We start from the raw sequence: 14,723 nt of genomic DNA, 5'->3' as shown, positions 1-14,723 counted from the left end.
AATCTAATTAAATCGTTGCTTCAGATTATGAGGAGTTGAGCTACCGATATATCGGCCCATGCCATGCCAACTATCATGTCTCAAATTAATTAAAGAGTCCCCATTTTAGCTCCTTATTGCTCTTACTAATTAAGAGCGATAATTGGGTTCACCAAATCATAAAGGACTGTCTCCTTCAGAAAATACTGAGACTACTTGCTTGAATTGTCAAAAGACAAAGAAAGTTTGCACCACGCCGAGAAAGCACATGTAGACTTTGTCACAAACCAAAGCTGACTATAAACAACTTACTACCACTAAGTACCGCCCCACTGCATGCAGTCATGCCATAATTTTTGCCATTAATTTTCTGTCAAATTTCTTAACTGAGTGATCGTGCCTTTAAGCAATGCTTTGACCTTCAGCAAACAAAGTCTAAAGTTCAATGCCCAGTCTCACTCACTCAGCATCGATCATGCAGTATCATACCGCAATAACATAAAAACTAATATAATCATAAGTGTCCATATATCGTTAGGAAGCTTAATTGAAGACAGCTAACGCAGTTGACGAACTCCCGAAGGTTCCAAGTTTGGGGGACACGCAGATGCATGTAAGTCTGCATGCAAAGCGTGCACTATGGCATGTGTTTATTGACCAACTGATCAAATGCCTGTAATTATATATTCAATTCAATTAGAATACAGTTTGTTGTCTATGCTGAATATAATCTTTGGTAGGTGAATTTGATTGAGCTCTGAGTAGATGGCCACTAGTTGAACGAGCCTATAAATACTTGGTTATTTGAGTGTACCAATGCACACACGTCCTTAAATTGTGAGCTCCAAGCATTATCAATTAATTAATGGCGGCTTCTTCTCCTCGTATTGTGGCATTCTTCTTCTTGGTTTCCATCGGCTCGGCCCAGCTGTCGTCGACTTTCTATGACACCTCGTGCCCGGCCGCCCTGCCCACCATCCGATCCGCCGTGATGACTGCCGTCGTGAAGGAGCACCGCGTCGGAGCCTCCCTGCTCCGACTCCATTTCCATGACTGCTTCGTCAATGTCAGTTAATTAATTAGCTAGCTAGCACCGTCTTTTTAATTACTGACGTCGTACATTTATTGAAAACGCAGGGTTGTGATGGATCCGTGCTGTTGGATGACACGAGCAGCTTCACCGGAGAGAAGACTGCAGTCCCCAACAACAACTCCCTGCGAGGCTTCGACGTCGTCGACACTATCAAGTCGCAGCTCGAGGCCACCTGCAAGCAAGTCGTCTCCTGCTCTGATATTCTTGCTGTGGCTGCTCGCGATGCAGTCGTCGCCGTAAGCAATACAATTAAACTAATTAACTCATGCTAGCTACGATCGAGCCATGCTTACTATATATATTACTTGCAGCTTGGCGGTCCTACGTGGGCTGTTCAACTAGGAAGAAGGGATGCAACCACGGCGAGCTTTGATGCTGCTAATACCGATCTTCCATCCCCCAAATCAAACCTCAGTGATCTCGTCTCAGCTTTCTCCAACAAGGGTCTCAGCTCCAGCGACATGGTAGCCCTCTCAGGTAATCAATTTAATTAATCGATCTATTTAATTTTTTACGTGCTCGATCATGCTTCTTATAGATGAATTAACGCATGCGTACGTGGATCTCCGGAACAGGGGCGCACACGATAGGGCAGGCGAGATGCATCTCATTCCGGGACAGGGTATACAACGAGAGTGACATCGCCGCCACCTTGGCGTCGTCGGCGCAGTCCAAGTGCCCGAGCTCCGGCGGCGATGACAACATCGTCCCGCTCGACTCCACCACCCCGTACTACTTCGACAACTACTACTTCCGAAATCTGGTCGGGAAGAAAGGGCTGCTGCATTCGGACCAACAGCTTTACGGCGGAGGCTCCACCGACTCCCTCGTCGCCACCTACTCGACCAACATGGCGAGGTTCCGCAGCGACTTCGCCACCGCCATGGTTAACATGGGAAGCATAAGTCCGCTCACCGGTACCGACGGCGAGATCAGGCTCAACTGCAGGAAAATCAACTAATTAATTAAGGCGGATGTTGGGCTAGAGAGTTGCTACATGTGTGCAAAAGATGCATGCAAAAAGTAGCAGAGAACAATGTCACAGTACCTTAATATATATCAAAAAATAATATTCTGAGAATTTTTTTTTTCTCAAAATATATATATATATATATATATATATATATATATATATAGACACATAGTAATCTCTCACACTTCAATTATATATATATATATATAGACACATAATAATCTCTCACACTTCAATTAAATCATAAAACATGTAGTTTATTTATAACCTATCTACATAACCCACTAACTCCACAATTCATTCCACTAACTCAACTACTCTACCCCATTACTACCACTCATTGCCACCACTAACTCAATTGTTAGTTTTGAGTCATTTATCAACACTCCCCCTTGATTCAAAATTACAAACACCAATACACGATCTAAAATAAATAAACTTCTCTCTTGGAAGTGACTTCGTTAAGATATCCGTCACTTGTTTATGTGTGCTGCAGTGCTCCAACATAATTTCTTTATTTGCAACTAAGTCTCGAATGAAATGGAGATAAATATCAATATGTTTAGTCCTTACATGGAAAGTTGGATTTTTTGTCATTGCAATTGTCGCCTTATTATCACAAAAAATAGTAGTTGTATCATTTTGTTGTTGATGAAGATCTGCAAGTAATCTTATAACCCAAATTGCTTGACATGCTGCTGAAGTTGCTGCTACATATTCTGCTTTTGGAGACGATAAGGCTGTAGTAGCTTGTTTCTTTGAACTCCATGAAATTGCTCCTGATCCAATATTAAAAACACTAGCTGAGGTATTCTTTAGATCATCCACTAAATTTGCCCAATCACTATCAGTGAACCCGTAAAGATCAAATTTTGAAACTTTACTATAATAAATTCCATAATTCATGGTTCCAGCAACATAGCGTAAAATCCTTTTAGCTGCTCCAAGATTATGCTTTGTAGGATTTTTCATAAACCCGAAGATTACACCAATAGAAAAAGTAATATCTGGTCTAGTATGAGTTAGATAAATTAAACCTCCAACCAAATTTCTGAAATTTCTTGCATTAGCTTTTTCTGAACCATCTTCCAGTTGTAATTTTTCATTTATATTCATAGGTGTAGTAACTGGATTGCAATTGAATAACCTGAACCTTTTTAGAAGATCTGTTGCATATTTTCTTTGTGAGATAAAAATCCCATCAACTCCTTGCTTTATTTCAAGACCAAGAAAATAATGCAATATTCCCATATCTGACATCTCAACCTCTTCATCATATTAGATTTAAAATCATCCAATAGAGAATCAGAAGAACTCATATAAATTATATCATCGACACAAAGGCACACACAATAATATAATCATCTCTATCTTATTTTTCACATAGAGAGTAGCTTCATTTTCACTTCTTGTGAAACAATGTTGTCGAAAATAACCATCAATCTTACTATACCATGCCCGTGGGACTTGTTTTAACCCATAAAGTGCCTTTCTCAATGTATACACCTTCGTCTATTTACCTTCAATTATAAAACCTTCTAGTTGATTTACATAAACTTCTTCTTGCAAATCACCATTCAGAAATGCAGATTTAACATCAAATTGATAAACAAGCCAATGCAATTGTGTAGCTAATGCTAGGATAATTATCACAGTTTCAAATCTAGCAACTAGAGAAAAGGTTTCTTCGAAATCAATACCTTGTTGTTGTGAATACCCTTTTGCAACAAGTCGAGCATTGTGTTTTTGAATGATTCCATCGGCATGATATTTTGTTTTAAATACCCACTTGAGACCAATCACATTCTTGCCTTCAGGTAAATCTACCTGTAGGACCGTTGGGTCGGTTAGAAGGGGGGTTGAATAGCCCTGAAAAAAATAAAATCGACCATTCTCGACTTTTCAAACCAACACTTGAAGAATAATAAAATAAACAGAAAATAAAAAAATCGAGGCACCGGATTTGACTTGGTTACAACCGGGGAGGTTGTTAATCCAAGGAAGATGATCATACTACTATCTCCTTCAGGTGGAAAAGCCTCTTTTACAGCAGTTTAGGCACAGAAAGAGAGAAGCTAATCTAAACAGTGGAAGTGCACAAGTGTTGTTACAATTTCTGAATTGATTGAAAAGCTTCTGGACCAAGGCTATATTTATAGCCTTGGTCAGGACGCCTGGAGGGTTCCGGGTGCCCTGAGGGGATAAATTTTATCCCCTAACGTTCAGATCGAGTCAAAGCTCGATCTGGTCAAACTTCACGGTCCGGGCGCCCGGAAGGGTTCCGGGTACCCCGGGCTGGTCCGGGCGCCCCGACCCCCAAGTCAACCGATGTTGACTTTTCTCCGTCGAGACCTTTGGTCTGGTTTGGTTCGCCTCGGTCCGGGTCTTCTACTTTGGATCCGCTCACTTGGGTAATTTCTGCCATCCAGAAAAGGGCTCACTCGAACCCAACTTCCGGTCTTCTCGAGCAGGCTTCCCTCCAACTTCTCCTCCCTCGGAACCGCCACGTGTTTTCTTCTCGTCCACCAGCGTACTCAGCCGCAGTCTTCGTCCCTCGGTCGCACCCCGTGCCGACCTTCTCGCTAGCTGTGTCTCTTGCTCCCCGAGCAATCCTCCGCTCCGACTTTCGTCCCTCGGAACCACTGCACGCTTCCTTCTCGTCTGCCGGTGTACTCTTCCGTAGCACCTCGTCCCTCGAACGCACCGCGTGTCGTCCTTCTTGCTAGCTGCGTCTTCCGCTCGAGTATCTGTGCTCCTAAGCTCCTGCACACTTAGACACAAGGTTAGAAACACACAGGACTTAACTTAACTTGTTGATCACACCAAACCAACCTTGGAGTTCCAACAATCTCCCCCTTTTTGGTGTGAACAACCCAAGTTAAGCTAGGGTAAAAATAGACATAAAATAAACTTAACTAAATTTGCAATTAAGTGCAAAAATAAAACAAGTTAAAATTTTGGTCTACCTCCCCCTAGACTTATACTTTTCCTTCTCCTCCTTTAATTACATAAAAAATGGGGTTCTAAGAAAAAAATCTAAGGGTAAAAACTTAGAAAATTTTGAGATCCTTAAAAATAATAAAGATTTTTGCAATAAAAAAAATTTTAAGTAAAATTTTAAGAAAATTTTCTAAGTAAAAATATTTCTAACTTAGACAGTTTTGCAAAAAAAAATTTAAGCAGAAATTTTCAAAAAATATCTTCTGAAAATTTTTTCTAAGTATAAAAGAGAAGTTTTCTAAGAAGGAAAAAAACACTTAAAAATTTTTCTAAGTTAAATTTTTTTTAAGACTTTGCAAAAATTCTTTTTGGGAAAAAAATCCTAACTTAAGATTTTTCACGTAAAAGTATTTTTCTAAGTATAAAACTATTTAAAAAAAATGTTTGAAAAACTCTAAAAGCATTAATTAATTCTACTATTAATGTTTTATTAGTAAGTTAATTAAATATTTATTTCAATATTTTGGCTTCTAGGTCGTGGCGAGACACTAGACCTTCTTGGTTATTAGAGCAACAACCACTTTTTTAGACAAAGTTTCATAGAGAAATTTACTGTTTAATTTTCTCACTGAAGGCGCTAATTTCATTTAAACTTTAGACTAAGCAAGATTTAGGAACTCAATATAGGTTCTAGCCTACTGGTGTAACGCCCGCCCTCCCTGCTAACCCTAAGGGACGGGGCTACAATACTCTATGTACATATTACAGCGGAAGACTTAAAATAATTTTCTTAGTTTAATAAAACTTTTGTTTTGTTTTCAAATCCGAGCTACACTAATATGGTTTCCATAACATGATAACAAGATAAATAGAAACATAACATCAAGTTACCCATATAGTACTACAATTTACGAAACCAAAGCGTAATTCTTAAAAGTTCTTAAAGCAGGTTCTTATTTGGTTGCCTAGCCACTGCCACACACATCTCCTTGCCTCTCCTGCTGCTCCTTTAACTCATCCATCTTTTTCCTTTATCTGTGGTACAAGGAAAGTAAGCTATGAGCACTCATGGCTCAGTAAGTTCCTTTCCTACTCACTAAAACCGAAAATCATCACATGATCAAAGAATATCTTAACATAACATGATCTCAACTAGTCATGGCATAACATATCATACTCTTTAAGCATATCATGCAACATAGCAAAATCATAACTAGTCATGGCATATCATCTCTTAAAGCATGGCATGATACATAACATAATCATATCTAATCATGGCATATCATAGCATCATCATAAGGTAGCATGGCATATCAAGCTCTTAAAGCATAGCATGAAACATAACATAATCATATCTAATCATGGCATATCATAAATCATAGCATCATCACAATATGATCATAAGGTATATGCAATATGATTTTGAAAACATGTATCCGAAAAAAAAACCATGTGTATGTCTCATGATCTTTAAAACCATTTATTCTTACATATATACTTGAACATATTATCAACTTAAAGGGGATCCCGGCTATGTACCACTTACATATTGCGCGCAACCTATGTAGGTCCAAGGTAGCAAGTCTTGACCCCTACAAGGCAAACATACTAGGCCCGAGTCTTACTCCATCGACCTAGGGGCACTTAGGAGCTCATCCCTAACAAGGCCTGAGTCTTATTCCATCGACCCCGGGGCGCTTATGGAGCCCACCCTTGGTACAAGCCATATAAAGTAAAGTACATGTCATACTTATACATATCACACATCATAAGAGCATGCATCACTTAGGCACACATCATATCATAAAAGTATGCATCACTTAGGCATACATCATATCATAAAAGTATACATCACTTAGGCATACATCATGTCATAAAAGTATGCATCACTTAGGCATACATCATATCATAAAGGTATGCATCACTTAGGCATACATCATGTCATAAAAGCATGCATATTTTCACCACATAGCATATCATAAAAGCATGCATATTTCTATCCACATAACATATCATAAAAGCATGCATATTTCTAGCACATATCATATCATGGAAAGTATGAATCACAAGCATACATGTTTAAGCATAAGGATGTATCATGTGATTATACTATCATAAGAAACATGGTAACATAGTTAACTTGGGTTCTAAGCTTCCTAATCCCTTGGGTTCTTATCATGGCTGAACCCCCTTAGATCTCAATTTAGGTAAAAATAACCTCCAAGCATGTGGAACCTAAATTATCATCACATCAATTTCATAGGAAGCATTATAAGCATGATTAACTTGGTTTCTAAGTTCTCTAAGTCCCTAAACTTCATGTGGCTGAACCTTATCAGGTGTGAAACAAGGTCCCAAATGTCATGAAAGCATGGAAACCTTAAACCATATTTATAGCATTTTTCTTCCAAGTAACATATTAATCATATTTGAGCTAATTCCTAAGTTCTTCAAGCCCTTAACATATGTCATGGCCAAAATTTCACAAGTATTCATTAGAGCTAAAAACAAGCATACAAGCATGTGAACTTGAACTAACATCTTGTATAAATTCATAATAAGGTATCATACAAAGGGTATGGCCGAAACTTACCCTAGCCTCATTTTAGGTCATTAAGCAACATATAGCATGAGAACTTTGACTTTCTACTTATCATATTTCATGTAGAGTGACATGAGCATATTTAATTTTCGTTCTAGGGTTTCTAGGGCATCTATCCCTTCATGGCCGAGACCTACAATGGTCCATTTAGGTCATGGAAAAATTATACAAGCATGTGACACAATCAACACATTATCATATTTCCATAAGAAGCATTTTTAACACAATTGGTTTCAATTCTAAGGCCTCTAGGTCATTTAAACCCTACTTGGCCGAGACCCATCAGTGGTTAACTTTGCTTCAAATAGCCTAAAAGCATAGGAAGTCATACAAGTTTCATAGCATGTATAAAGACAAGCATAATAAACATACATGTGCATTGTGTCTTAGGCTTCCTAGGTTTCTTTCATTTTTCTTTTATTTTTCCTCATGGCCGAAACTTACCATTCTCTAAACTAGGTTTTAAGTGGCCTAAAGCATGGAAAACCTAAGTAAGTTTCATGGAAAAAATTACTAAGAACATCATATACGAATTTGGTTCATAAACAAGCTAGGACCCTTGTGACCTTACAAGTCATATATCATGTAACTAAATTCTCTATACCCTAATTAAGTATGAGAGCATTAAACCACTTTCATATCTTAATATCACAGAGGTCTTGAGCATGTTAAAATTTTGTTTAAGCTTTCCTAAGCTATCCATCTTAACATGGCCGAAAATCTTAATGAAGAGTTCATGAATTTCTAGCAATATTCAACATGCAATTCTTTAAGAGAACTCTATATTCTATCATATAAACATGGTTACTTATATTTAAAGGTCTTCCTAACCCTAAGCTCTTTCCTTGGCCGAAACATATGAGGGGATTTTCTTTGGTTCCAAGTAACTTTCAAGCAAGAAAACCAATAAAAGATCCTTAGTAATTCATGGAGGGAAACTTGTACTAGTTTGGTTAAACAATGATTTCCCTAACCTCTTTAAAATATTTTTGGCCGAAATTCTAGGGTTAGGTACTCCTCTGACCAAGCATCATATAGGTATAAAAACATGAAGGAAAACCTTCCTACATAGCATAGAAAAATATTATGAAATGAGGACTTGTTTAAACCTTAATTCCTAGATTTGAAAACTCTTCTTTGGCCAAATTTTTCTTAAATTCTATTCTAGGTTTCTAATCCTCATAAAATCCGAAAATCACATAAAAAGCCTTGTACCATAGGTGAGGGGAAGCTTACATCCTTTTCGCTTGTGGATCTAAGGTATGGTGATGGAAGAAGTAGCCTCTTCTTCTAGTTCCCTTTCCTTGATTCCCTTGCTAAGTCCTCCTTGTATCTTAGGCTTTCTTAGGAGAAAACCTTGGCTTGGGGCCGAAGATGGAGGAGAGGGGACTGAGGTTCTCGGTGAGGGAGAGGGAAGAATGAGAGAAATGAGAGAAAAATTAGAATTCTTCTCTTTACTTGCTCCCTTTTATGTTAAGGAGGAAGAAGTAGCAAAATTAGTTTTTGCTTTCCTTCTCCCTTAGCCCTTTTTTTCTATTTTCTTTTTATTTTTATTTATTTATTTATCCTCATCATTCATGGTGAAATAAGGGGGAATGAATACCCTTAATTAGCCTCTTTTATTTTCGGCAAGAGAAGAGAGAAAGAGGGAGAGAAGGAAGGAAGGCAAGTTGCCTTTCTCTTGCTCTTTTCTTGTTTTCTTTTGGCTAACTTTTACTCTCACCCTTATCATGAGTTTCCCTCCTTTGCTATCAATATCTTCTCTCTATCCCAATTGGTTCCTACTAATTAATTCTCTAAATTATAATATAAGAGGTTCAAGGTTCAATCCTTGACCTCCTCTTCTTTTTATTTCATTTTATTTCTTTTTGCTTTAACCCACTTCCTTTTATTTTTCTAAGGAAAAATCCTACATTCATATGCTTATCTTAAAAGCTTAGTGGGTGTTACAACTGGATTAACTAAATGTTTCTTAGGTACATATTTTCTTAAAATATTCCTAATTTGTCCCTGGTGATATCTATAATACCAATTTAAAATTTTTAATTTTTTAAAATTAGATGAGCATGCATGGTTTTTCAAATTATCTACTTGAATTTTCAGATCTTTATTTTCTGATTTCAATTTCTCATTTTCTAATTTTGATTTGTCTAATTCTTCTAAGGGACAAGATTTAGCCAAAATTATTTTTAAATTTTTAATCTCCTTTTCTAATTTGCAACAGTCTTTTGTTAATAGTTTGATAAACTTAAAGAGTTTATCGGGAGGAAGTGATTGTACCTCACTTACCTTGTCGATCTCGTTGTTCGCTTCTCCCCCTGAACTGCTGCTTTCTTCCGACGTGGCTCCCCCTTCATCGATGCTCTCGATGCTCATTTCGGAAGAGCTTGACTCGCAATCGTCGTCTTGATGACTTGCCATTAGCACAAGTCCGGAGAATGCCTCGACTTCTGACTCAGACGACGTATTGTCCCACGTCGCTTTTAGGGCATTTCATTTTTGGATAGACTTCTTACCCTTCTCCTTGTCCTTGTTCTTCAGCTTGGGCAGTTATCCTTGACGTGCCCTTCTTCGTCGCAGTGGTAGCAGCGGATCGTCCTTTTCTTTTTCCCCTGCGGATAGTTAGTAGATCTAGATTTACAAAGCTTCTTGAATCTTTTTACCATCATTACCATTTCCTCGTCATCGAGAGAAGATTCCGACTCAGGTTCGTCTCTCGAAGCTTTGAGGGCGACGTTGTTCTTGGGCTCCTTTGAACCTGCACATCTTGATTCGTGCACTTCAAAAGTCGAGAAAAATTCCTCTAACGAAATCTTTTCTAAATCTTTAGAAATGTAAAAGGCATCTACTAATGATGCCCATTTGGCATTTCTAGGAAAGGAATTCAAAGCGTACCTTAGCGAATCTTGGTTACTTACATTTTCTCCGAGATTCGAGAGTCCGGTGATGATCTTCTTGATTCTCGAGTGCAGGTGTGCAACCATCTAGTCTTCCCCAAGTCGCAGGCTGGTGAGCTGATTGCGAAGTAGATCTCTTCTGGCGAGCTTGGCTTCGGACGTTCCTTCGTGCAGCTCGAGGAACTCCTCCCAAAGTTCTTTTGCCGAGTCGTAGTTCCTGATCCTGTTGACTTCTTGAGGCGGAAGAACACTTAGCAGATGGTATTCTGCTTTGTCGCTCGCCACGAAGTCGGTTTGTTCCTTTTCGTCCAATTGTTTTTCTCCTTACCTTCCGGTGCTGTAAAACCAAATTCCATTGTAAGCATTAATTCAAAATCGGTGGTAAAGAATATCTACATCAGCTTTTTCCAAATGGCGAAATCCCCTTCGAATTTCGGTGGATGGATGCTTGGTCCGACCATCTCGTTGCTTCGTTTGACGGTTAGTCCTCCTGAAGCGCCTCAGCTCTGATACCACTTGTAGGACCGTTGGGCCGGCTAGAAAGGGGATTGAATAGCCCTGAAAAACAAATAAAATAGACTCTTCTCGACTTTTCAAACCAACACTTGAAGAATAATAAAATAAACAGAAAATAAAAAACCGAGGCACCGGATTTGACTTGGTTACAACCGGGGAGGTTGTTAATCCAAGGAAGATGATCGTACTACTATCTCCTTCAGGCGGAGAAGCCTCTTTTACAGCAGTGTAGGCACAGAAAGAGAGAAGCTAATTTAAACAGTGGAAGCGCACAAGTGTTGTTACAATTTCTGAATTGATTGAAAAGCTTCTGGACCAAGGCTATATTTATAGCCTTGGTCGGGGCGCCTGGAGGGTTCCGGGCGCCCTGAGGGGATAAATTTTATCCCCTAACGTTCAGATCGAGTCAAAGCTCGATCTGGTTAAACTTCACGGTCCGGGCGCCCGGAAGGGTTCCGGGCGCCCCGGGCTGGTCCGGGCGCCCCGGACTGTTCCGGGCGCCCTGGACCCCCAAGTCAACCGATGTTGACTTTTCTCCGTCGGGACCTTTGCTCTGGTTTGGTCCGCCTCAGTTCGGGTCTTCTACTTTGGATCCGCTCACTTGGGTGATTTCTTCCATCCGAAAAAGGGCTCACCCGAACCCAACTTTCGATCTTCTCGAGCAGGCTTCCCTCCGGCTTCTCCTCTCTTGGAACCGCCACGTGTTTCCTTCTCGTCCACCAGTGTACTCATCTGCAGTCTTCGTCCCTCGGTCGTGCCCCGTGCTGACCTTCTCGCTAGCTGCGTCTCTTGCTCCCCGAGCAATCTTCCCCTCCGGCTTTCGTCCCTCGGAACCACCGCACGGTTCCTTCTCGTCTGCCGGTGTACTTTTCTGCAGCACCTCGTCCCTTAGACGCACCGCGTGTCGTCCTTCTCGCTAGCTACGTCTGCCGCTCGAGTACCTGTGCTCCTAAGCTCCTGCACACTTAGACACAATGTTAGAAACACACAAGACCTAACTTAACTTGTTGATCACACCAAAACAACCTTGGGGTTCCAACACTACCATCTCCCATGTTTCATTTTTATGGATTGCAATTAACTCTTCTTTCATTGCATTCCTCCATTCCTCTTTTGTTACTGCTTCTTCAAAGGTTGTAGGATCTGTAACCAAAAGAGCAAATTGACTTGACTCATATATTTCTCTTAAAGATCTAACCTTTGTTGGAGGTGCTTCATCAGAAGATTCTTGTAAGGAGGATGAACTGCTACTTCTTGAATTTGATGGTGAGGGAGCTGGTGATTCCAAAGGAGATGATTCAATACCTTCTGTTGTTGGAGTTCTATCCTTCATTGGGATGTGAATTTGAGTCTCTTCACCTTGTGTATTCCAATTCCACTTTGAGTTTTCATCAAAATCTACATCTATTCTTATAATTAATTTGCCAGTAAGAGGATTATACAATCGATATGCTTTTGATTGATTGCAATATCCAACAATTATGCATTTTTCAGATTTCTTCTCAAGTTTATGACAAAATTGAGAGTTAATCAAAGTATATGCAATACAACAAAAAATTCTTAAGTGATTTATCGATGGTTTTCTACCTCGCCATGCTTCATATGGTGTTTGATTTAAAACGACCCTTGTTGGAGAAATATTCAGCAAGTAAACTGATGTGGCCACTGCTTCAGCCCAGAAAATATTTAGAAGTCCTCTGATATTCAGCAAACTTCAAGCCATTTCTACAACGGTTCAATTTTTCCGTTTAGCAACACCATTTTGCTCCGGTGTATAAGGCGTTGTTAATTCCCTATGAATACCATGTTCTTCACAAAATTTACTAAATTCTTTAGATAAGAACTCAAATTCTTTAGATAAGAACTCATCTCCCCGATCTGTACGAAGAGTCTTTATTAAAGTACCTTTTTGCTTTTCCACAAGCACCTTGAATTTTTTGAAATTTTCTATAATCTCTGACTTGTCTACCAGAAAATATACCCAACTCATCCGACTAAAATCATCAGTAAACATTAAAAAATATTTACTCCCATCAAACGATGTAGTTCTCATAGGACCACATAAATCAGCGTGAATTAGCTCAAGGCATTCTGAAGCTCTCCATGATTGCCCACTTGGAAAAGACTTCCTTGTTTGTTTTCCATAAATACATCCTTCTTATAAACCAAGAGAATTAATTTGAGGTAATCCAAAAACCATACTTTTCTGATTTAAAAGTTGCATGCCTTTGATGTTGAGATGCCCATATCTCAAGGGCCACATCTTGGATTCATTATCTTCGCTGGCAATAAAAGGTTGGTTTCCCATATTAGAGATCTTCAGTGGAAACATCTTATTTTCTGTCATTTGCACACTAACAATAGACTTTCCAGAATCTTTATCAGAAATAACACATGCTCCGTTATCAAATATAATAGCATAGCCACCCATCGTCAATTGTCCAACACTTAACAAACTATGTGCCAAACTAGGAACAAAATAGACATTGTAAAGTAATTTTACTTTACCATTGCTAATCTCAACGACAGTTGTGCCTTTGCCTTCGACTTGTATCTACTTATTATCTCCAAGTTTTACTAGCATCTTCTGTGATTCATCAAGCTCTTTAAATAATGACTTATTTCCAGTCATGTGATTTGAACATCCATTATCCAAAAATCAAATATCTTTTTGAACTTCTTTAGAATGAGAATGAATCATAAATAACTTACTTTCCTCATTTTCTTCTTTCACATAGTTTGCTTGTGAGCCATTTCTGCAATTTGCCTATGCCCAAATCTTTTGCAGCCATAACACTGAATGCAATTTTTATTCCATTTTTGATCCTCTTTAAATTGCTTCTCTTGTACATTAAAATGGTTTCTTCCTTTACCACGTCCTCTACCATGAAAACCTCCTCTTCCATGGCCCTTGCTAGCGAAGTCTTCCTTTTTTTCTATCTCCCCCTTCACTTGAGAAGCCTGAAATGCCTTTTCTTCATTCTTCTCAGTGGATATATTTCGCCTTGCCTCATGAGCTTGCAAAGAACCCATTAGTTCATCAAAAGGTAAAATTGAGAGATCTTTTGCCTCCTCGATCATAGTTACTATGTAATCATATTTAGGAGTCAAACTTCGCAAAACTTTCGAAACAATAATTGCATCAGTGATCTTTTCTCCATAAAATCTCATTTGACTGATAATCAAAATTACTCTAGATAAAAAGTCTTGTAAAATTTCATTACCCTTCATAAGCAAGGCCTCAAACTCACTTCCGAGAGTCTGGAGTTTCACTGCTATCATCTTGGAGGAGCCTTGGAGTTCTTTCTGCAATATTTCGCATGCTTCTTTGAAAAATGAGGCAGTTGCAATTCTTGAGAAAATCGTCTCATGTACTACTTGTTGAAGAATGAACAGTGCCTTCAAATCTTTCTTTATGTTCTCCTTTAATTGACCTTCATCGGCATCCTCATCGTTAAAACCTTTATCTATTAAATCCCAAAGATCTTGAGATTTAAATAGAGTCTTCATTTTGATACTCCAAAATTCGTAGCACTCTCCTTTGAAAATGGGGATGAGGGGTTGAGAGTTCCGTTGATTGCCATTGAGAACAAACTAGGACACGTTAAACTCGATGCTCTGATATCACTGTTAGAGAAAATTAGGAGGAGGACAAGAGGACAAAGATGGACAAGTGGAACACAATAATCTCTCACACTTCAATTAAATCATAAAACATGCAGC

The 14,723-nt window shown here is 38.9% G+C and overlaps 2 protein-coding genes across 2 annotated transcripts; one reads left to right on the top strand and one right to left on the bottom strand.

Annotated features, from left to right (window-relative positions):
• The first annotated feature begins 791 nt into the window (after nucleotides 1–791).
• LOC122011532 (cationic peroxidase 1-like) lies at nucleotides 792–2,125 on the top strand. The gene is made up of 4 exons (XM_042567920.1): nucleotides 792–1,045; nucleotides 1,117–1,308; nucleotides 1,384–1,549; nucleotides 1,648–2,125. Exons 1-4 carry the CDS (start codon nucleotides 845–847, stop codon nucleotides 2,031–2,033), a joined length of 945 nt encoding a protein of 314 aa, XP_042423854.1. The 5' UTR covers nucleotides 792–844; the 3' UTR covers nucleotides 2,034–2,125.
• An 11,605-nt stretch (nucleotides 2,126–13,730) lies between these two features.
• On the bottom strand, nucleotides 13,731–14,510 carry LOC122010810. Its single transcript, XM_042567283.1, has one exon. It carries the CDS (start codon nucleotides 14,508–14,510, stop codon nucleotides 13,731–13,733), a length of 780 nt encoding a protein of 259 aa, XP_042423217.1.
• Between the last annotated feature and the right edge of the window lie 213 nt (nucleotides 14,511–14,723).

Source organism: Zingiber officinale, chromosome 8A (genome assembly GCF_018446385.1).
Source record: "Zingiber officinale cultivar Zhangliang chromosome 8A, Zo_v1.1, whole genome shotgun sequence".
NCBI classification, from domain to species: Eukaryota; Viridiplantae; Streptophyta; class Magnoliopsida; order Zingiberales; family Zingiberaceae; genus Zingiber; species Zingiber officinale.
The sequence above is the reverse complement of the archived record's forward strand: the minus strand, read 5'-3'. Positions and strand labels throughout refer to the sequence as shown.